The sequence below is a fragment of the Lycium ferocissimum genome, chromosome 2 (assembly GCF_029784015.1).
Source record: "Lycium ferocissimum isolate CSIRO_LF1 chromosome 2, AGI_CSIRO_Lferr_CH_V1, whole genome shotgun sequence".
Taxonomy (NCBI): Eukaryota; Viridiplantae; Streptophyta; class Magnoliopsida; order Solanales; family Solanaceae; genus Lycium; species Lycium ferocissimum.
This window is the reverse complement of record NC_081343.1, coordinates 71,130,973-71,152,749: the sequence shown is the minus strand read 5'-3', so window position 1 is coordinate 71,152,749 and position 21,777 is coordinate 71,130,973. Positions and strand designations below refer to the sequence as shown.

The window sequence follows — 21,777 nt, the reverse complement described above, 5'->3', positions numbered from 1 at the left end:
TGTCAATGCATAGCTCTACCATGACAAATGTCAAAATTGCGTCTCAGTCTCACTCACTCTACTCATTTTCTATCTATCAAAGTACCAACTAAATTACGGGCTGCACAGAATTTTTTATTAGGGTCTAGACTCTAGCGGGGACGGTCATATTGTGCTTTAAATGAGATTGAAATACCAACCAAACTACGTAATTGTGAATCCCGTGGGGCTTTTGTTGCATGTGGTATTTTGAGTTGAGACATCATAAATTACAACATTTTTTATTGTTTGATTGGTAGTTGAGAAAACGCCGAAGGTCTAGGACGCCATTGGAAAATTTGATAGATAATGAATCCATCAATTTACTTTGCTGACCGACATTATATTGTTGTTGATGATCAACAATGAATTTGTCCCTTTATTTTTCTCCATTTATACATCAGATTTTTGTTTACAATAAACATGATATACGTCCAATCACGTTACTCAATACACTTCTACCCCTAAACCAAAATCCTAACGATAAAATATAGAGTACTAATATTTTAAGTTACTCTCTTCATCCAAAAGTAACAGTCTTAGCTTAAATTGTCTCAAAATAATTGTCACTTTAAGAATTTAAGATTAAAATTGACGCTTGTTTCCAACTATATCTTCAATCTTAAAAATATGTACAACAGTTAAGTTTGAGACCGGAATATATTAGGATTACTTAGCGTGAGGGATTTGAGTTTGAGACCGGAATACCGTTTTATGCAGACGAGAGCAATGTAGAGAAAAGTACTTCTAGTACTTAATTCTTTTGGTCTACGTTCTATAGTTGAAGAGGGGGTCCCTTTCCATTTGTTTGCAATCCAAATAAAGAATATGTCTCATTTACTTCCTCGACCTTTCCCTTTCCTTCCACAATTTTCCTTCCTTTTCCTTCCCTCCACAAATAAGGTATCAGCTCGGAGATAAAATATAGGTGCTCCACAGTCCACAACATGAATGTAGCTGTGTTGTCTCATTGTCTATTAAACTCAGAAAGTACAAAACGCCTGCAATTTTTTTTCCTTTTTGAGTAACTAATATTTCAAAGCTGAACAGTTAAATATCGACGTTCATGCACTGAAAGGTACATGTTGCAAATTCCACTTTCTCCCTCCTATAAAAATGAATGGGAAAATTCAAAAGAAAGACTAACAAGAAGACGCTGTTGATCTTCCTTTCTTCTTTCGGTAGGAAATAAAAATGCATGATCAAAATACATTATAAAATTTCATAGTTTATTGCATGAAACCCGCCATCTACACAACTACATTTGCATTTAGGTAGCAATAGCAATATAATGCTTAAAAGAGAAGCATACAAGCGAAGACTTGGAACCACTTACTTTATCTCTTTTTAATATTCCAAGTTCCAAAGGACAGATCAATCACAGCTATTGTATTATTTATACATGTGCGAATAAATATATTATATATGGACCGATCTAGTTTATTACCTATATATGTACATATAAGTCGACAGTTTTCATTGTTTAAAAAATTGAAAGACATGGTCACCTTCTTCTCCATCTTCACCACATACCCCTTCATTCTTCCATTCCTTTGTCTAACTGTAATTCTGTATCTATCATATGTCATTGTTGGACAATCCCAGCCAGGCCGTAAAGGCGTTACCGGGCCCCCAACTTACCCCATGATAGGTTGCTTGATTCCTTTTTACAAGAACCGTTATCGTCTACTAGATTGGTATACTCATCTTCTCTCTAAGTCGCCAACAAAAACAATCGTGATAGACAGATTAGGAGCACGGAGGACCATAGTAACAGCTAATCCTCACAACGTAGAGTACATGCTCAAAACCAACTTTGACAATTTTCCTAAAGGCAAGCCTTTCAATGAAATTCTAGGTGATTTTCTTGGAAATGGTATATTCAATGTGGATGGAGAAATGTGGTACAAACAGCGAAAGATGGTTAGCCATGAGTTCACCGCAAGGTCTTTGAGAGATTACGTTGTGAATGCGCTCAAAGAAGAAGTAGAGAACAAGTTGTTGCCTATGTTGGACTTAATGGAGGCTGAAAATAGAGCCTTTGACTTGCAAGACTGGTTAAGAAGACTTGGATTTGATGTGGTTTGCAAAGTTTCCTTGGGGTTTAATCCATGTTGCCTTAATGATTCTCTTCCATTTTCGCCTCTGCTAGATGCGTTTGAAAGGGCTTCACAGATATGTGCTGGTAGAGGAGCTGCTCCAATATTTGCCATATGGAAGGTAAAAAGATGGTTAAATATTGGATCTGAAAGACAGCTGAGACTTGCCATTGATCAAATCCATTCATCAGTCGCTAATATCATCCACGAGAGAAAGATTAAGATCAGAGGGGAAAACCAGCAAGAGACCAATAAAGATCTTCTTTCAAAATTGATATTGGCAGCAAATTTTGATGAGGAGGAAGTCAGGGACATGGTGATCAGCTTCATTATGGCAGGAAGAGACACAACATCTGCAGCAATGACTTGGTTGTTTTATCTACTTACTCTCCATCCTGAAGTAGAAAATGAATTGGTTTCCAAGGAACTGAAGTTTATAGAAGCTGAAACGCTAACGAAACATGAGATATTGAAAGAGATGAAATTCTTGAAAGCTTGCCTCTGTGAGACAATGAGACTCTATCCACCAGTTGCATGGGATTCAAAACATGCAATTTCTGATGATATTTTGCCAGATGGTACTCATATCAAAGCTGGTAATAGAGTGACCTACTTCCCCTATGGAATGGGGAGGATGGAAAACTTGTGGGGAAAGGACAGGTTAGAGTTTAAACCAGGGAGATGGATGCAGGAATCAGAAGAAGATCTAGGAGCAGAGCAGGTATCAAACTTGTACAAGTTTCCTGTCTTCCAAGCAGGTCCAAGAGTTTGCCTTGGGAAAGAATTGGCCTTTATTCAAATGAAGTATGTTGTAGCTTCAATATTGAAGCGTTTCCAAATCAGACCAGCTTGTTCGGATCCTCCTGTGTTTTTGCCTCTCCTAACAGCTCATATGGCTGGTGGTTTTAAGATTTTTGTCCATAAGCCAAATACATATAGATGACCCCTTTGCATGGTCTTCACATGCTCCAACGAGTTCTTCTTCCAACAGCCACCAGCATTATCTCCGAGGTCTCAAAAGAATTGATTTTTATTATTTTAAAACAGAGCTTTCATTTTCTACCTAGCTAGGCTTTAATTCCTGCCGATTGGATCAAAAACATTTTTTGAAGGAGGGTATCCAACTCAGGGAATGAAACGTTTATTGGTTTTACCTCCTAATTAGTATGAAGAGATCAATTACTTCGACAGGGCAGCATTGAGGAGAGGTCTGAAGGATTAATTCAACTTTGTCTAAGGTTCTACTGGCTAAGACAACTTTCCCATCCTCATTTTTAATTTTATGCTCCCTGTGATCTATTCTTTACACTTGGCTGGAACCAAGAAGCTAGTGAGCAAAAGAATTAACTAGAGAAGAAAAGAAACGAAGAAATTGAAATCCTTCATTGTCTTTAGGATGTAGCAAGAGAAATTTGTTTTAGAAGATAAAGTGTTTGTGGCATATTTCCTACTCTTCCACCCCTTCTTGAAACATATGTTATACGATTAATCAAATAAATAATGTGTATAACAAGGTATATTTACATAAAACCAAAAGGTATGGACGCATGCCCTACAATACCAAAAGAAGGAAGGTACAGTTCTCTAAGCTTTGGTACCAATTGGAAGGAAAGGAAAATTATCGAATAAGAAGTAAGTACCAATTAGGTGAGAGTTGAAAACCAAAATGATTTGCATTCTATAAATTTGTTGCTATGCTTTAGAATATAATCTTATATTCTAGCTTGCATAAGCTGCATGCTATTCTTTCTTTTTACTATTGCATTCTATCAAGTTGGAAGACACATGCGTTATCTTCAAGCTATACAGCTCTTTTCAAGGTTTACATTGGTAACTATTGGCTATTAAATTGCAACCAAGCTAGATGCCATAAACAATTACTATTATCTTTTTGGTGCAGGTGCGAATTAGACGCAATTCTTTATTGATTTATTTAAACTCATACAACTTGTTTAATCTTTTTTTAAAAAAAAAAGCTAGCGCTGACCTTGTCAATCTCGAAGCAGATTCCTGGCGGCTAGGAGCATAACTAGATATTTACTTGAGTATATACCCATTAACAGCAAATATGTACTAAACTAACCAATATCATTTTCCATGATAACGTGGGGCATGACGTGCTACACTATTAAACTTTTACTGATATTACTTTTACTTATGGGTTGTATTTCCATCTCCGGCTCCTCGACAAACCATAAAGGGATGCTGCACAAAAACCTAGAATATTGGAATATTTTTCTTGATCTGGAAGGGTCATTTAGGTAGCAGACGAATTTACATGTCCCTCGTGTAGCTGAACAGAAAAGAGAAATACATGGATCATCCAGTAGCACTCTCACAAGAAATGTAAAAGTCATGCAACCAACATTATTTTTCTATTCCTGTGGCTCTTAAAGTGCTAAGCTTCCGAACTGTTTGTTCCAGTCTTCGTATGCACCAAGTTCATTCAAAGACACGGAAGGCCTTACCTCTTGTAACGCACTCTCAAAGTCCTGTGCAAAACAACATAATGAAAATGCTGCCATGAGAAAATTACGAACAAATACGCAACTGCCTTAGTTCTTTTCTTTTGTTTTCCTTACAGCATCTGACTTTTCTGCTTCTTGCGTGCATGAAATTACCTGAAGAGATACAGGTCTCATATCCTCCTTCTTTAGCTTTGTGATTTCAGTACCGTTCCTAAGAGCTTCCCTTAGTGGACCCATGGAAGCATCCTTCACTAAATTCTTCATGTCAGAACCAGAATACCCTGAAAATATAAGCAACACATGATACATAAGACATTTACAAATAAAGGGGAAAAAAAAAAAAGGAAAAATAGGAACAATGGACGAAACTATGGCCTCATCAGATGGGACTTGATATGTTTTGATGTTAGCAACATGAGTTGCGAATACCTTCTGTTAATTTGCAAATGGAGACAATATCCTCATCCGAAAGCTTAAACAACCCATCCTTCTCCAATAGACTCTTGACAATCCAAGCTCTTGCTTCTGTATTCGAAGACATATGGTCAATATACTGATCACAGTAGATTCCTGATCACAACAAAAAGGAGGCTCTAGCTTGCACCTGAGGAAGGAAGCGGAACGTAAAGTCTTTTAGTAAGCCGTCTCCTTGCAGCCTCATCAAGTTCCTGGGGCCTGTTTGTTGCACCTGTTTCCATGAATGACACCATCAAATTTTCTTCTGCAGGTACTAAAGTAAGGATTTTTCTGTAGTAAAAAGGAATCTGGCAAATTGAAATTTCTCATTGAATTGATTATACAAACTACAACTCATGGATTCATCCACAATGCACACCTCTTGCGCAAACAAAGGAACCTTTGAGTGGCATAGGTTTGTGATTGGAAGTGGTTACTTGGTTTTTAAATGGGAATCCGCTTCTTTCTTAACATGCTGAAGTGTAGAGGGATCCAGAAATCACCTATAAGAAGAATTTGTTCGCTCACAGTGTCAAAGCCTTCCATCTCGATCAGAAATTGTGTCTTCAGGCGCCTACTAGATTCATGTTCGCCTTCTGACTTGCGCTGCAATCATGTAAAGTCTATTAGAAAGGTCTAAACATCCCTACTTAGCAATCAGCTTATGGAGAAAAGTCCAGCTAAAGACAAAATATATTCTCTAATATACACGCCTGTACAAGCATGATTGATGCTTACCTTCTAACTTGTGTTGCAGCCTTATCATGTTTTCAACCACAATGTCACTTCAAAAGCTCACAACTAGAGAACACTGAATTCTCTACTATAAGTCATTTCTCCTTATGTTTTAGGTCGCCCTTTTGTTTCCTTGTTCCCTAATGATTCTAAACTTTTTTTTTTTCTTTCCAAAAAGCCAAAAGTCCCAAATCACTAGGGAGTCAAAAAGTAGGTATAATACCAATTTCTATATCAGCTAGCTGAGGAGTGGACAAGAGAAATAAATTCCTTGTCAGTGCATGACTCCAACCACAATTCTGATTAAATCCAACATTTCCATTTGTCAGAGAAGGAAGCAAGCAATTTGCAAGATATGCTCTCTTTGACACTCTGACCCAAAAAAAAAAAAAAAAGATATGCTCTTTTTTTCAAAAATAAGCATCCCATTCAGTATGCAGAAATCATGCACTAAGGAAAAGATTTCTCTTCACACTGAAGTATCAGAGAGTTACATACCTGAGACAACAGAGAATCTATTTCATCAACGAAAATAACAGCTGGCTGACGACAACCGGCAACTCCAAAAAGTGCCCTCACCAACTTCTCCCCCTCTCCAATCTACAATAAACAAATTCAAAATCATTTGCCAAGACAGTTCCATCCACCTTTAAATACATATCTAGTACAAGAAAGCTGGAATGCAAGTCTCATGCACTAGATTTTAGTAATCCACATCAACCAAACTATTAAACTCGCTTAGACTACCTATAATAACTGCGAATATGACCTAATCAAAACTCCAGCTGTCATGCACTTTTTGCCCAATCCCTTAAATTTCCTTGCCACTTCTTATCAAATTCCCAGGATTACATGAAATTTTACAGCTATACCAGTTAAGACTCCAAATGACTTGGGAGATCTCCTGTATAATATTTATTCACTTGGGTTTTTCATATCATAAACCTATCGAGGAGCTGCTGACAATAAAATCGTATGCACGGTAAAATGTTTATGATGCCTACAAAGAGATTATTGTTCCTGTAAGATTTGAGAGCAAAGAGATGAATTCATAGGTTAAAAAGGGTGATCCTTTTTTTTTTTTTTTTTAATGACATGGGAACCTGCAGCCGCTACCCTTCGGGCGCGCACAGGGTAAATCCAGCTCCTGTGCAATAGCTCGCAAACTACACAGGAAAGGTAACCCGCACTAGGCAAGCCCCGTGCGACGAGCGCGACCCAGAAGGCAAATCCCCTGCTGTCGTAGGCAGGGGGTTTCGAACCTGAAACCTCCATTATGAAAGCCCCATGCTCAACCAACTGAGCCACCCTTGCGGGTGGTTAAAAACAGTGATCTTGTTACCTTACTTATGACGGTTCGTGTCAAAGTTAAATATCTTGCAGGAAATTGGGGGTTTCATCCTTCTTTTCTTTCGAGAAAAGGGATCAAGTACATTTCAGTTTTCATAGAATAACATGCATAAACAAAAAATATGACATACCCACTTGCTTGTCAAAGAGCTGGCAGATATGTAAAAGAAGGTTGCTTTTGCCTCGCCAGCAATAGCTTTCCCTATCATTGTTTTGCCAGTTCCCTAAAGCATGAGAGAGTTATAAGTTCACAGAGAACTGCTTCTTTTAAACCTGTCATGACCGGGTGGACTAAGAACTTACTGGTGGACCAAACAGAAGAAGACCTCGTCCTGGAGATCGGCAGCCTTTGAATATGTCTGGACGTAATAATGGCCAGATGACCATCTCAGTCACACATTTTTTAGCATGTTCCAGGCCAGCAATGTCATCCCACCGCACATTGGGATCCCGATGCATAATCTCATTGCTGATATGCTCAATAAGTCGAGGCTCTATATTCCTCAATTTCTCAGGAAGCTCACCATCAGGACCAACTAACATTTCCAAACTGAATGGTACAGAATATGAAGAATTATGATGAGCGTCTCACATTATTAAGCACCTTTTTAGATCTTCTTGTGATCATCTTTTATAAAATGGACGAAGCTAATATAACTTGAATTAAAGAGCATAGTTAGCTCAATATAGATGTCTACTGAAATAAAACAAGCAAAGTCAACTAACCATTTCCTTGTTGAATCATCTAATGTATCTTCTCCTTTCCCAGCATTGCGTGAAGTAACATTGCCTACGTTATTGCTACTACCTCTGATAGGAGGAACGAAATTGCCCCGTACGCCACGGCGTGGAAAACCGTAGGACCTGAATCCAGAGCCTTTATTCATCAAGGTGCTATCGCTCTGTGGGGAGATTGAAGCACTTGGTGATCTACTCAACCCTCGCCTCTGTCTTATGTCCATTTCCTACAGCATGAAATGATCAGACTGTACACACACACAAAACAAAACAAAACAAAAGATTTACAGATCTGAGAAGTTTCAAGAATGGCAGTCCTTAAAAAACAAAGCAAATTGATACCACAGTGTTGCTCAATTTAAGAAACACATTTATCAGATTATATAATTGCTTTCTGAAAATCAATCAGTTCTCTTTTTACATAACCAGTCTTCTGTCTGGATGCTAAAAGGATGACATCATTGACCCATGCCTGTTACGAGAAAACATATACTCCCCCCATCCCACTTTATGTGGCACTATTTGACTTGGCGTGGAGTTTAAGAAAGAAACGGAGACTTTTGAAATTTGTGGTCCAAAACAAGCCTTAGATATTTATGTGGTTGTAAATCATCTCATAGAGTTAAATTGTTTCTAAACATAGAAAGGTGACATTCTTTTTGGGACAGAATAAAAAGGAAAGTGTGCCACATAACACTACCATTTACACGAGCAATAGGTTGGAAATACTGCATTGATTGAAAAACATCTTAACTTGCCAAATTAGGAGTCTTCACAGCAAGTTTGATTATATAATGACTCGAAAGAACTCTAAGAGTGCATCAAGAACAAATAAAAGCCACGGAAACATAGGAGCACTTCCAGTAATCAGTACAGAAATCACCTGAAAAAATCAGTTGAGTGAAGGCTGTAAAGCTTTGTTCTTTTTTCTTCTTTTTTTTTGTTGGGGGGGTGTTGGGGGTTATGGACAGAAGCTTTTCTGAAAAAGAAAAGGCATTAAAGATATAACAAGCGGTGCAGCATTCCATTGGGTTTAAGTAGTTGATCAGCCATCTTCTTCTATAGAAATCTAAGCCTATAAAATTTTCTCCTGTTACACCAATCTTCTTAGGCGTTATAAAAAGTACTCTTCTTCCTCTTAATGTAAAATTTGACCTTATATAGCATACAAAGTTTCTTTTTGAAACTGTATAGAATACAAAGAGTCTGATAAACGGGAAAAGCTTTTATCGCAATCCATTTACTCATTTCGTCCTTCTAGGGAAGGCCCACCTGAGTAATTATGGGTTTTAAATTAGGAATAAAGAACTATGAATCAGACCATTATATTTGTTGATTGAACTTTCGCATAACATTTGTGGATTAAGAATAAGGAGAAAATAAAGACTTAATTTGAACGAAAATAAGTTGTGTTATCCAAGGAACTTGATCTGTGCACTTAAGCAAACAAGTCAGACAGACTTGATTAGCCAAAATAAAAGCCTAAAACATATTGTTTCAGAAAGTTGTAGCTATGATAAACATACGTAACTCAACATTCAAGAAGCTTCCATGAAAAATGCAAGAGGTACCAGTTTTGTTTTGGCAGTGACAAATCCATTTGGAGAAGCATCAACTTCAGCTTCTTCAGTGCACAAGGGAGATGAAATGTTTTCGTCTCTAGAGCCACTGCTTTCCCTGTGCAACCGTCTTGTTTTGGAACCATTAATGCAGGTTCTTTCTTCCTGTTCATCTCTAATGTCCACAACTTGATGCTTTGTGCAGCTATGCTTTGAGGGAAACCTTTCAACAGGGCAAACCTCTGGGCTACTATCATTTGCGAAGCTTCTATTCTTCGTCAAGGAGAAATCTCTCGGACTAGTGTGTGCAGGTGTTTTCAAGGTCCTGCTACCCACATTGGCATGCCTATTTAATTGATTTCCCTGCAAGATAATACATTTTAATGACTTCAAGTATTCTCAAAACGATCTCTCTTTATTCACAAGCAATGGAAAGTAACTAGAATAAAGTTCCAATGGATATAGTGCATTCAAGAGAAAGGGAAACCAGAGAAAGATTAACAAGCATGTAAATAGAATTCTCGGTGTTGGTGACTGAAAAGAAGAAGGAAATAATAAATTATTTAGTCCACACACCTCTTCGCCTATAGCTGTGCCTTCATGTTGCGGAAAAAGAGCAAGAAAGTACTTAGACTGCTTAATCTTCTCAATATCAATATCTTTTCCTTTGGTAAATATGCAGCCTGGATCTCTCCCTGCTTGTTCAAATGCGTGGCTGAAGATTTATAGTGAAGATCAGCAACTTCAACATGTAACAATGTATTGGCTCATTGGATTATCTATATCCCTAATAAAAGTGAATCATGAATGATGAACAAAATGCACTATTCTTATCAGGTTCTAATTGGAAGAGAAAAATCAAGGAAATACTTGTACTATTCCGTTTGTCTTCAAGTTGTGAGAAAAGATGAATGATGCAATTGAAGTAAGGTATCCTTTTCAGAGGATTAATAGTTCACTGAAGTAAAATCATGATTTACCTCAATTGACTCTTTATTTAGAATGAACTAATTTACTGTTGGTTCATTTGAAAACAAACAGCTTTTAAAATAGAAGAGAATACACGAAAAATAGAATCACATCATTCTTCGTGTTTTCTCCTCAACTTAACTAAACAGGCCTGATATTTCAAAAAAAAAAAATTGTAAGGATAACAAAAATTTGATTAGAAAGGAAAAATAGAATCACATACTTCATGTTTTCTCCTCAGTTTTACTAAAGTGAGCTGATATTTCAAAACTTTTTGCAAGGTTAACAGAAAATCCGATTAAAAGGAAAAATAGAATCACATCATTCTTTTTTTTTTTTTTTTTTGATGAAGTAATTTCATTGTTGGCATCAAGTGGATGCATAGTAGTTACATAAATACAGTAGCAAAAGGAACTTATCATCTCCAGTACATGTCTAGTTAAGAGCTAAGGAGTTGATAAAGTTCATAAAGGTAACAGGGGAATCTACTGGGGACAAGTAAACCCAACTATACAAAAACATAAGACATTTAGCTTTTAAAGATTGGAAGGAAGTTGATATTCCATCAAAGCATCTCCTATTCCTTTCATTCTAGATGCTCTAAAAAATAGCAGCAGGTATCATCTTCCAGATTCTCTTGATGGTGCTATCAACTTTCCAGCAACTCCAGCTTTCAAAAACATCCCTGATACTCTGTGACATGATCCAATTGAGTCCAAAAAGTGTAATAAACATATTCCATAACTCTGTTGCCACTGGACAGTGTATGAAAAGGTGGTTGTGTGATTCTGCTACCTTCAAACACATATAGCACCTATTTGCCAGATGAAAATTCCTTCTGGCTAGGTTATCTTGGGTCAAGCATGCTTCATGTAGTGTTGTCCAGCTGAAACAACTAATTTTACGAGGTAATTTGACTTTCCAGATGAGCTTCCAAGGCCAATGAGCTGTGATTGCATTCTGAGGGCTAAGAAGTTTATATGCAACCTTAACTGAAAATTCCCCCTTCCTTCTATTCCCCATTTTGGTTGGTCTGGCTCCAGGTTGTTGATTGCCATTATGAAGTGCTGCTAAAAGGTTGATCAGTTCTTCCATCTCCCAGTCCTGAATGTTCCTTCTTAGGTTGAGGTTCCATGTGTTTCCATCTCTGTGTTGGTGAATTGCAGCATCTGGTTCATTGGCTATCTGAAAAATGTTGGGGTATGCAACCTTAAGAGGGGTGTTGCCCAACCACTTATCTCTCCAAAAACTGATGTGTTGGCCATTCCCTTCTACCAGGTGTTTGTGCTGAGAGAACACATCCCATAGTTTGCTTATGCTCTTCCAGCAACCAACCCCATAAGGTTCATTTGAGACTTTTGAACAGCAGTGGTTCAAGCTCCATGTTTGGCAATAATGACATCCTTCCATAGGCACTGATCCTCCCGTGTGTATCTCCATAGCCACTTCATTAGTTGTGTAGTGCAAGGTCTTTGATGCCCAGGCCTCCCAGATCCTTTGGCAGCAAGACCTTATCCCACTTGACCAAATGAAATTTGTGAGTAGTGTTGTTCCCTTCCCATAGAAAGTTCCTTCTAATTTTGTCTAGCTGTTCCAACGCCTTACTGGTGATGGGATGGAGTGACATACTATAGGTTGGTATGCTATCAAGCACACTATTGATTAGTGTTAGTCTGCCACCCATTGAAAGGTATTGCATCTGCCAAGAAGCAAGCCTCTTTTCAAACTTCTCTATGACTCCACTCCAAATGCCTTCTGCCTTGAATTTAGTCCCTAGTGTTAAACCCAAGTATGTGGTAGGAAAAGTTCCAGTACTACAACCCAACATGCTTGCCAGTTCTTCAATGTTCAGCACCTCATTAACAGGGTACATTACACTTTTGAGCATGTTAATGTGAAGCCCTGAGACTGCTTCTGTTATATCCCGTATTTTGTACGTCGGGACGTTCCGAGCTATTGGCGGAAAGTTAAGGACAAGACTACTCCGGGATGCGAGGTCGAGATTTTTGACTTTCGATTTTATTTTAAGGCATAAATTGCTTGTGATTTTATTGGCATGGAATATTAAGGAAATTTGGGGTTAAAAGTGCAATATGGAAAAATTTAATGTTCATGAAATTAAAAGCCATGTGGCCATGCACATGACTTGTGGGCCATGGGCCACATGGAAGTATAATATAAGTTATAAAGATGATTAATTAGTCATCTTTATCATTCTCCACCCAAGAAACTTCAAGAAAAATGGAGAACAAGAGAGGAGAGGAGGATTCGGCCAAGCATGGCCGAATTTGGCCATGAGAATTTGATGAGAAAAAAATATTTTCTCCTAGGTTTTCAACTAATTGGAAGGTGCTAAACAACATGGAATAATTGTTAGGGCAAGCCAAGCCTTTGTTCATGCAATTCTCAACCTAAGTCATGTTGGAGAACTAGTGAAAAAGGTAAGTTTTAATCCTCTTTTCATATGTTATGGATGGTTTATGTGTGTTGTAGGGTGTAGGAATGGATGAAAATCATGAAATCTTGGATGTTGGAATTGAACCGTGTGTGGGTTAAGTTGGTAGTGTACATGTTGTATTGTGTAGGGATGAAGAACTAATTTTATTTAGTATGTTTGGAATGTTGTGTTGTGGATTTTATGATGAAAATGAAGGTTTAATGATTTAAGTTGAAGTTATATTCGTTTGTAGTTTATTGTCGAAGCTAATGGAGTTCTAGTATAATTTCTTGCATTCATAAGAATAATGTTGCTAATATGTGGATTGTGGTTGTAGTTCATGAGATTTGGAAGAAACAAATGTGTTGTTGTAGTTTGATTGAATTTGGAAGACTTCGGGCTATGTAGTATATTAGTTGGGCCGTTTGGATACTTTGTGGATTGGTTGAAATGTTCTTGAATCTTGTTTGAATGGTTTCGGATTGGTATTTGAATGTATGAACATTGGCGTTGGCCTAATTATATGTGGTGATTTGAATATAAATGAAATGTTGTCGAATTGTATAGAAAAGAGTTATTGGCGTTAGAATGCGTTTTGAATTGATGGTTGATGTCATTAGTATGATTGTTGGTATTGTTGTTGAAGATTTGGCCGAGTTGAATTCTCGGGGTTGTTGAATTTATAGGGGAAGATCTTTGCCCAAATTTTTGTAAATAAAGTGTTAGCCTAGAATTGGATTCCTAAGTGCGTATGACTAATGTTTGGCGTCTAATGATGTTATTGTAGATTTTGGAGAAGCCAAGACGTGAGTTTGGTTTAATCTAGGAAGCGGACGAGGTATGTAAAGCCTAACTTTTCTTTCTTTTGGCATGTCTGAGTGTAAGTACGAGTCTCGAGGGAACTTCATTCTTAAGATCCGAGCACGTATACGATTCTTATTTACTTCTTAATGTTAACGTCCTTAATATGGTCAACTTATGGTTCTTAAGCCTTTTGTACAATTGGATTTCAAATTTTGCATAAAGAATGTTGTTTTTAAAGGATTCTATAACTACGAACAATCGTAACTTTCATAGACGAGCTCGGATCGCTTCGAAACGTTCGTAGGAGATCCTATAACGAATAAGGTCTCCAACTTTCATAAATGGACTCGGATTGGTTGGATACTCGTCCGTGGGCCCCGAGACTTTCCCCTCGTGTGTATTAACGACTTTTGAAAGGATTTAGTGCGACTATCGTCTTAACCCTCGAGCATCGATCACTTACTTCTCTATTAAGTTTGTAATGACGATTATGTCCCTAATTCCCATAAGTTATTTTATATGGTTGGATACGTATCTATGAGTCCTAAAGTTCTATTTGATATACCCTCGAACGACCTTCGGAAGAAACTTGATTTGACTATCGTCTTGATTTTTAAATGATGATTCATTTTGAATGTTCTATTGAGTCTTTGAAAGTATTTTAAATTGCATATAGTTGCTGTCACGACTCGCTCGTGCATTACATTATTATCTCCTTCACCGAGTCCCGGCCGGTTATATTTCGTGCGCACTATGATGTATTCGGAGTATGATGTATCCGGTTCGCCGAGCCCGCCGTTGAGGGCCGGCACCGAGTATATTTGGTGTATGATGTGTTACGGCGTCACGGTGTGTTATGTGATATGTCGGGTTTCGGAGATATGAAATCTTCCGGGAGTATGATGTGTTATGGCGCCACGACGGGCGGGCGACCATAGTTCTAAGAGCCTACGCATGATTTGTGTTTTTATGAGTAAGCATTTTGATATTTTTGGATATTGCATTTACTTTCTTCACACTTCAGCTTTAACTATGATCTTGTTTACTATATTTCATGCTTTTCGCGTACTCGGTACGTATTTCGTGCCGAACCCGCTTTCTTCGGGGCGCGTTTCGCGCGCGAGGCGGGTACTTATTTGGATAATCCACCACTTAGATTCTTGTTCGACGGACTTGGAGCGCTCCCTTGTTCTCGAGCTCATACTTTGATCCGGTTCGGTTATTGCATATATATGTACGTATGTCTATTCACGGGTACGGCGGGGCCTGTCCCGTCATACGGTCTGTGGCTCTTGAGGTCTGTAGACATATGTGTGGGTATGGGTAGTCACTGTTCAGTCATGTCTGTGTGATTTGTGTTTCGGACGTCCCCCGTATTCTGATAGCCTTGTTGGCCTATATGTGATATCGTTCTTGTCGACGTGTATGTACATATGAATTTGTGACAGATTTTGGGGGCGCCGGTTCACTCCTTTATATGTGTAAGATCTAATTATGCAGCTATGGTCTGATGTCTGACTTCTACGTATGTAAAATCTGTGTGTACGCCACTATGGTCGATAGGCGTATGGGTGCCCGCCGGCACTAGTCACGGCTTCGGGGTTGGGTCGTGACGGCCAAAAGAAGCAATGTGAGATTTAGATACCGGACTGTTCTTTGTCGCCCTCACAAAAAATCAAAGTGTCATCTCGCATAAAGTAGATGTAAAATATTAACCGCTCTGTTCCTTCCTATATCAAAACCTCTTAGCCAATGCAATTCCTTAGCTTTATCCAAAGATTTTGCTTAGCCCTTCCATAGCTCGAATGAATAGAAAAGGTGATAGGGGATCACCTTATCTTAGGCCTCTATGTGGGGAGAAGAAACCTACTGGACTTCTATTGATTAGGATTGAATACTTCACAGTAGAGATGTTGAATTGAATCCATTTTATCCACCTATCACCAAACCCCATCTGTCTGAGTATAGCTATGAGGTAAGACCAATTCAATTGATCAAAAGCTTTCTCCACATCTAATTTGCATAATAGTCCAGCTTTCCCTTGTTTCAATCGCCAATCAAGCACCTCATTTGCTATGAGTGAGGCATCCGTGATCCGCCTTCCTTTTATGAAAGCATTCTGTTGGTTTGAGACTAGTTTTCCCATCACTCTTTTCAGCCTCTCTGCAAGAACCTTTGCTATGATGTTGTATGTGCTCCCAATCAAACTAATTGGCCTATAGTCCTCGAGCTCTATCGCCCTTTCTTCTTGGGAATAAGTGCTATGAATGAGGCATTGCCGACTTAACCATCCAGCAATGTTAGTGGTAATACTGCATAGCTGCTAGCAAATCTGCCTTAATAAATTCACAAGAGCACCTTTGTAGAAAGCCATAGTGTAACCATCAGGTCCAGGCGCTTTATCAGGAGCACTTGACTTGATTGCTGCTAATACTTCCTCTTCTTCAAAGGCCGCTTCTAGAGTGTTGCTTTCTTCTGTATTGATGGATGCAATTCCATCAAAATTGGCAGCTGGCCTCCAGCTTTCCTGTTCAGTATACAATCTTTCAAAGAATTCCAGTGTCTTCCTTTTAATTGTCTCCTTATCTTCAATAATGACATTGTCCACCAGTAGTTTGTCTATGCTGTTAGATCTCCTGTTTGACTTAGCAATCCTTTGAAAATATTTAGTGTTTCTGTCACCTTCCTTGAGCCGAAGACATTTGGACTTCTGCCTCCATGAGATCTCCTCTATTTTGGACAACTGTTGTATCTCGACTTTCAAATTTGTCATCTGACTAGCCTCAGCCACACTCAATTGTCTGCCCTCTGTGTTCTGTTCAAGTTACATCAGCTCATCTACTGCTCTGCCTTTCCTAGTCTCCAACATCCCAAATTCCTCCTTGTTCCAGTTGGTGATATCCTTTTTTAGGCTCTTCAGTTTCTGCATAAGAATGAAGTCTGGCCTTCCATTGAAATTGTAGTTCTGCCACCAAATCTTCAATTTATCCAGAAAGCCATCCACTTCCAGCCACATGTTTTCAAATTTAAAATAGGAGGGAGTAGCATCCCAGTCCCCACTTTCCAGCAAAATTGGCTTATGGTCTGAGATCACCTTGGGCATTGCAATCTGTCTCCCATCCTTGAAAGAATCACTCCATTCTGGTGAGATGAGGAATCTATCGATTATGGCTGCCTGTTGATTTTTGTCTCCTCTGGACCAAGTATACTGGGCACCGTGCAATGGCAAATCAAATGATCTCAAGGTCTTGAATTGTATCTGAGAATGTCTTCCGTTGCTCTTGATCTCCTTGTGCAATTGAATCTTTCACTTTCAAATCTGCAGACATTAAAGTCACCCCCGAGGACCCACTGGTTCTCCCATAATCCCCTTATCCCTGCTATTTCATCCCACATCTCCTCTCTTTTCGGATTTGTATATGGCCCATAGATGCCAGTGAAGCACCGCCTGAAGTTCTCAATTGTACTCTTAAGCATGCAAGTAATTATGAAGCAGCCTTGATGTGAGTCTACTTTCACCCATCTCCTTTTATCCCAGATCACTATCATACCCCCCTTTGTACCGATTGCTTCAAGTTCCACCCAATCAGCCCATCTATTACCCCATAGCTGTTGAACTATGTTGCTATTGATGCTTTTTGTTTCTTGCAAACAGAGTAAGTCGACCTTCCACTTTTGAATGAGGGATTTTAAAGTGCTCCTCTTCCCATCCTCATTCAACCCCCTTACATTCCAACTTTGGATTTTTAAATTCATCCGGACAGAGATTTGCTCTGCCTACCCCTGTTCCCACTATTTTTTTGTTCCTTTTTGTCATAATTAATCCCACAAATTAATCTTTTCCTCTCCCCTTCTCCTCTGTTTTTCTTCTTCTTCCTTGGCCTCTGCTGGTTTAGTTCCTGCTCAAGGATTTGTTCCTGCCTTCTTTGTTCCATCCTTAGAATTAAGCCTAAGAGATCACGTTCAAATCCTGCAGCATTAACTCCAAATGCTTTGCAAGCCTTGGCCATTGTGAGTTTTGTCCATTTTGAAGTTTCAATGACAGTTGAATTGTCAATCACCTGAGACCTGGGACCATCTTCACACCATGTTAATGGTAGTGCTTCCCTTATTATTTGAGAAGAAAATTCTGCATCTGAGCAAGAGAAAGAAACAATATCTTTACTTGGTAGATGTTGTCGCAGTGGTCTGTGTATTCTCTCTTGAGGGATTCTTTCATCATCGGCATCTGATTGTCCTTCTTCTGTTCTCTGCTCTACAGGTTTTAATGGGGGATTTTGCATAGGACTATCGAAGTCACTGGAGTCTATATAATTGGATAGAGCATTGAATCTACTTGATGGGCTGGGCTCCTTAACTTGCCAAATGGTTTTAATTTTAAAAAGTTTGACCTCTCTTAAAGTCCTTGCTCTTCCCTTCTTAAAATTCTTGTTATTTGGGTCTGGTTTGTAATACTCCTTGTCAGCTTCCAAGCCCAAATTGCCATGAGTGGGGTTTGGCCCATTCCATGTTGAACAATTACCGGCTTCGCAACTATCTCCCTTTTATCTGCTGGATAAAACTCTGTGTCCTTCTCCCTTGTATCTGTTGGACAAAGCCCTCTGTCACTTTTCAAACTAAAACTGTTTTGTTGTACTTCCTTGCTTGATACAAGGTTCGATGTGCCAGCTTTCTCCATCACCTTTCTTATGTCATTGCTAGGGTTTTTTCCGGCGAGTCTAATAAAGGTGTGCACGTCCTCCATGATCGAACTTTCAAAGACCCAACCCCTTTAAGCAACTCAATGGACCTCGGAATTACCTCCTTCCTCTTCCCCACACAGCTTCGAGCCCATAAACGGTGGGTTCTGTGTTCGGTATCCTCATCGATTCCGACATAACCTCCACATTTATCTCCGATGAATTTGAAGGTTTCTAATGACCGTGCGTGAAGTGGGATGCCGAAAACCTTGACCCATTTGTGCTCTGCCCTCTTTGATGTTAACTTTGAACCGGCCACCGGTGACCTTCATTCAAGAGTCGGCCTTTCGCCTTTCCGAACTGGGTCCCCTTGCTTTGACCCCGCTTACCTCTAGCCGGATGGAAGCTCAAATAAATTGGTTGTGATTAATGGGAGTGATTTTTAGCCCGCCGTGACTTGCCACCTACCCACGAACCACATTTGAATTGTCTTTGCATTAGGACTTGTATTAAATGCATCATTAAATTCGCCACAAGACATCTCGAGAGAAAATCCTCACCGCCGGCTTGCCCGTTTCGGTGTTGTCGGTGTTTGGCCATTTTTGGATTCTAGCAGCCTCCATGAATGACTTGGCTCGCTCATCTCGTTGTTAAGTGAATCTCGCATCCACATGTGGACCTAAGAATCTTTGAATCCTCCTCGCTATTCCATCCCCGGCCCTTATTGTAATCGCTTTCCGAATGATGATCGAAGCCTTTTTGTCCCCTAGAATAGTTTCGATTCTCACGGAACGCCCATAGCTATTGAAATTTTGTATCGCCCTGAAGGAATATGCCTGTACTTTCCTTCCCCATCTTCTGCATTTGTTACCTCTCTGCAAAGAAGCCCGTTTCAGTGCTTCGCAAAACCATCGGAGATTGTCCTTGTCTATTCTGATGCTGCTTGTGAATCTTCTACTGCTTTCTATTAAGGTGAACCATGAATCCCCACTACTAATTAATCTAAAGAACTTCCCACTCGAAGTAAAAGAAATGCCCTGCTCCATAACTTAGGCAAATATAGGATTTTCATCGGAATAGTGTTTGCCGGAGAGAAGAGGTGAGAAGAGAGAGAGAAGAGAGCTGGGGAGCATTTCCCAAGAGTTTTTTTTTTTTTTTTCTTCATATTTTCTCCTCAATTTTACTAAAGTGAGCTGATATTTCAAAAGCTTTCGCCAGGCTTATAGAAAATTCGACTAAGGTTTGCTCAAAAGTAACAGGTCTGCTGGAGTAGCTTTTTGAAATCTCTGAAAGGACATACGCTCCTGAGATGAGAACTAAATTGCATCAAAATTCCCTTTGAGAAATCAAAATAGAGCAAAATGCTTTCTAAAGTCAGAGAAATTAACTTCCAAATTGACGCGTTCATTTTAGTCTATATTCTCAAAGTAGCTTAGGTTTAAGAAAAACATCTAGTCTGGATAATACAAATACTACAGTCCGTCCAAAACGAATGAAAGAGATACAAAATTCAGCGCATCTAATCTATGGTTGGGACATGGACATCAATTTCTGAATATTCACTGGCATTTACAGAAATTACATAAATATAAGGGAAAATTACAGCCAAATACCATTCGGCCATCTATTTTGCAAAATATGTACAGAGTTTATAGGTAGTGTACATTTTATACTAAATATACATATACTATACATATCTATACACAACATAGTATAAACTATACACGGCCTATACACAACATATACATACCTATACATATAATATACATACCTATACACTACCTATACAGCCGAAGTGTATAGTTAGAGTATACTTCAGCCATATTTGGTAAACTAGCTAGCCGAAGGGTACACTTAGATAAGTTCCCCTAAAATTTTGCATAACTAAAATAGAAAAAAGGTGTACCAAAAGGATTCAGTAATGACGCGTGCATTTTTAGTCTAGATTCTCAAAACAGCTTCGGATGAAGGAAATATATAATACAAATACTACAGTCAGTCCAAACAAATGAAGGCGGTACGAAATTCAACACATCTAATGTTCGTACATCAATTTGTGAATATTATTTTACTAGCATTTACAGAATAATTAAATAGGAAAAAGGTTTACCGATCGGATTCAGTAATGAGGGACCGTCGAGCAGAATCGAATTTCGACAGAGCTTCAGAACGAATTGGACGGATGAAGGCATCGTCAACATCTGAATGGGCACGGGAATCGAGGAAGCCGATGAGTCCTAATCCAAGTACTGTTGCCGAACTGAAATCCTTCCTTTCGAGAGCTACTTCTGCTCCAAATAGCATAGAATGGAGCCTCTTGAGATTTGTGTCGACTTCTTTCCTCCATGATAGTATCTCCGATTTTGAGTCCTCCATTTTCGAACTCGGTGCCATATTTTTGCTACTCTCCTCCTTTCCCGCCATTTTCCCTCCTTCACAATTGATGCTAGGTAGTATGAGTATTTTTAAAGATATTTTCTAGTTGCGGAGACGTCCCTGATGTTTCTCTCCGTTGTACACGTCTCTTATCTTCTCAAAATTAAAAAGAGTTCCTATTGTATTTTTTTAGTTTGTTTGGCGAACGTTTTGGGAGGTCAAAAGTGCTTATCTTTAAAAAGTAAGGTATTTAATTAAATTTTTGGGAGAAAATAAGTATTTCGAAGAGTAGTAAAAGTTATTTTCAGAAGATAAAAGAAGTAATTTTTCCCTGAAAGCATTTTTTGGAAAGCACTTTTGAAAAAATACACTCAGAAATACTTTTTAAAAACTTGATCAATTACTAATTGCCGCTCAAAGGCTTTATAAATTAATTGATCAAACTCAAACTGCTTCTTATCAAAAATAATTTTTCAAAAGCACGTTTAAAAAATACTTTTCAAAATAAGGTAATTTTAGAAAATTTGATCAAACAGGCCTAAATTGTCTCTTTGTGCCGGTAGTACAGGCGCTATAAGTCGTTCTGGTACATAGGATAAGGCGAGATACCCCAGCACTAAGTTTGGGATTAATTTTGTAAGTTTGGGATTAATTTTGTACTTTGTTTGGTATACCTCAAACTTAATGATAGATATCCCATCTTATCCCATTATACACAAGCCTGACATCTTCTCCAAATTTTGAAATAAGTCCTACTTTGTTGTATTTTTTGTTTTCGTCAATATAATTTTTCTTTCATCCTTGGGTGCTAGAACTCTCTTAATCATTAATTATGTCTACTAAATCGTTATTTTATGTTTTAAATGATGAGACTTGTTTGTACATGATACTTCGATGCACTGGCGTTAAAATTAAATCTACTTTTAGAGTCGCTTAGATTATCAGGATGATTCGGTATAGGATAGACAGGGATATTATACGGGATTAGCTATTACACGTTCTATATAAGATAGTTGATTCCGTCATTTTTAATATAAAATAATTTCTGAAACTAATTAATACCTATAACCAAAGGTGGAATGAAATAAT

General features: G+C 38.5%; 2 protein-coding genes across 2 annotated transcripts; one reads left to right on the top strand and one right to left on the bottom strand.

The window, feature by feature from the left end:
• Window positions 1-1,286: 1,286 nt before the first annotated feature.
• On the top strand, window positions 1,287-3,277 carry LOC132047316 (cytochrome P450 94B3-like). Its single transcript, XM_059438331.1, has one exon. The coding sequence runs from the start codon at window positions 1,444-1,446 to the stop codon at window positions 3,058-3,060; it is 1,617 nt and encodes a 538-aa protein (XP_059294314.1). The 5' UTR covers window positions 1,287-1,443; the 3' UTR covers window positions 3,061-3,277.
• A 1,063-nt stretch (window positions 3,278-4,340) lies between these two features.
• Window positions 4,341-20,818, bottom strand: LOC132047315 (ATPase family AAA domain-containing protein FIGL1). Its single transcript, XM_059438330.1, has 12 exons — window positions 20,423-20,818; window positions 10,000-10,138; window positions 9,436-9,786; window positions 7,853-8,091; window positions 7,430-7,676; window positions 7,258-7,350; window positions 6,275-6,376; window positions 5,545-5,647; window positions 5,190-5,273; window positions 5,015-5,110; window positions 4,739-4,866; window positions 4,341-4,609 (listed from the first exon to the last, which is right to left on the bottom strand). The coding sequence occupies exons 1-12, from the start codon at window positions 20,734-20,736 to the stop codon at window positions 4,508-4,510; spliced, it is 1,998 nt and encodes a 665-aa protein (XP_059294313.1). The 5' UTR covers window positions 20,737-20,818; the 3' UTR covers window positions 4,341-4,507.
• Window positions 20,819-21,777: the final 959 nt, after the last annotated feature.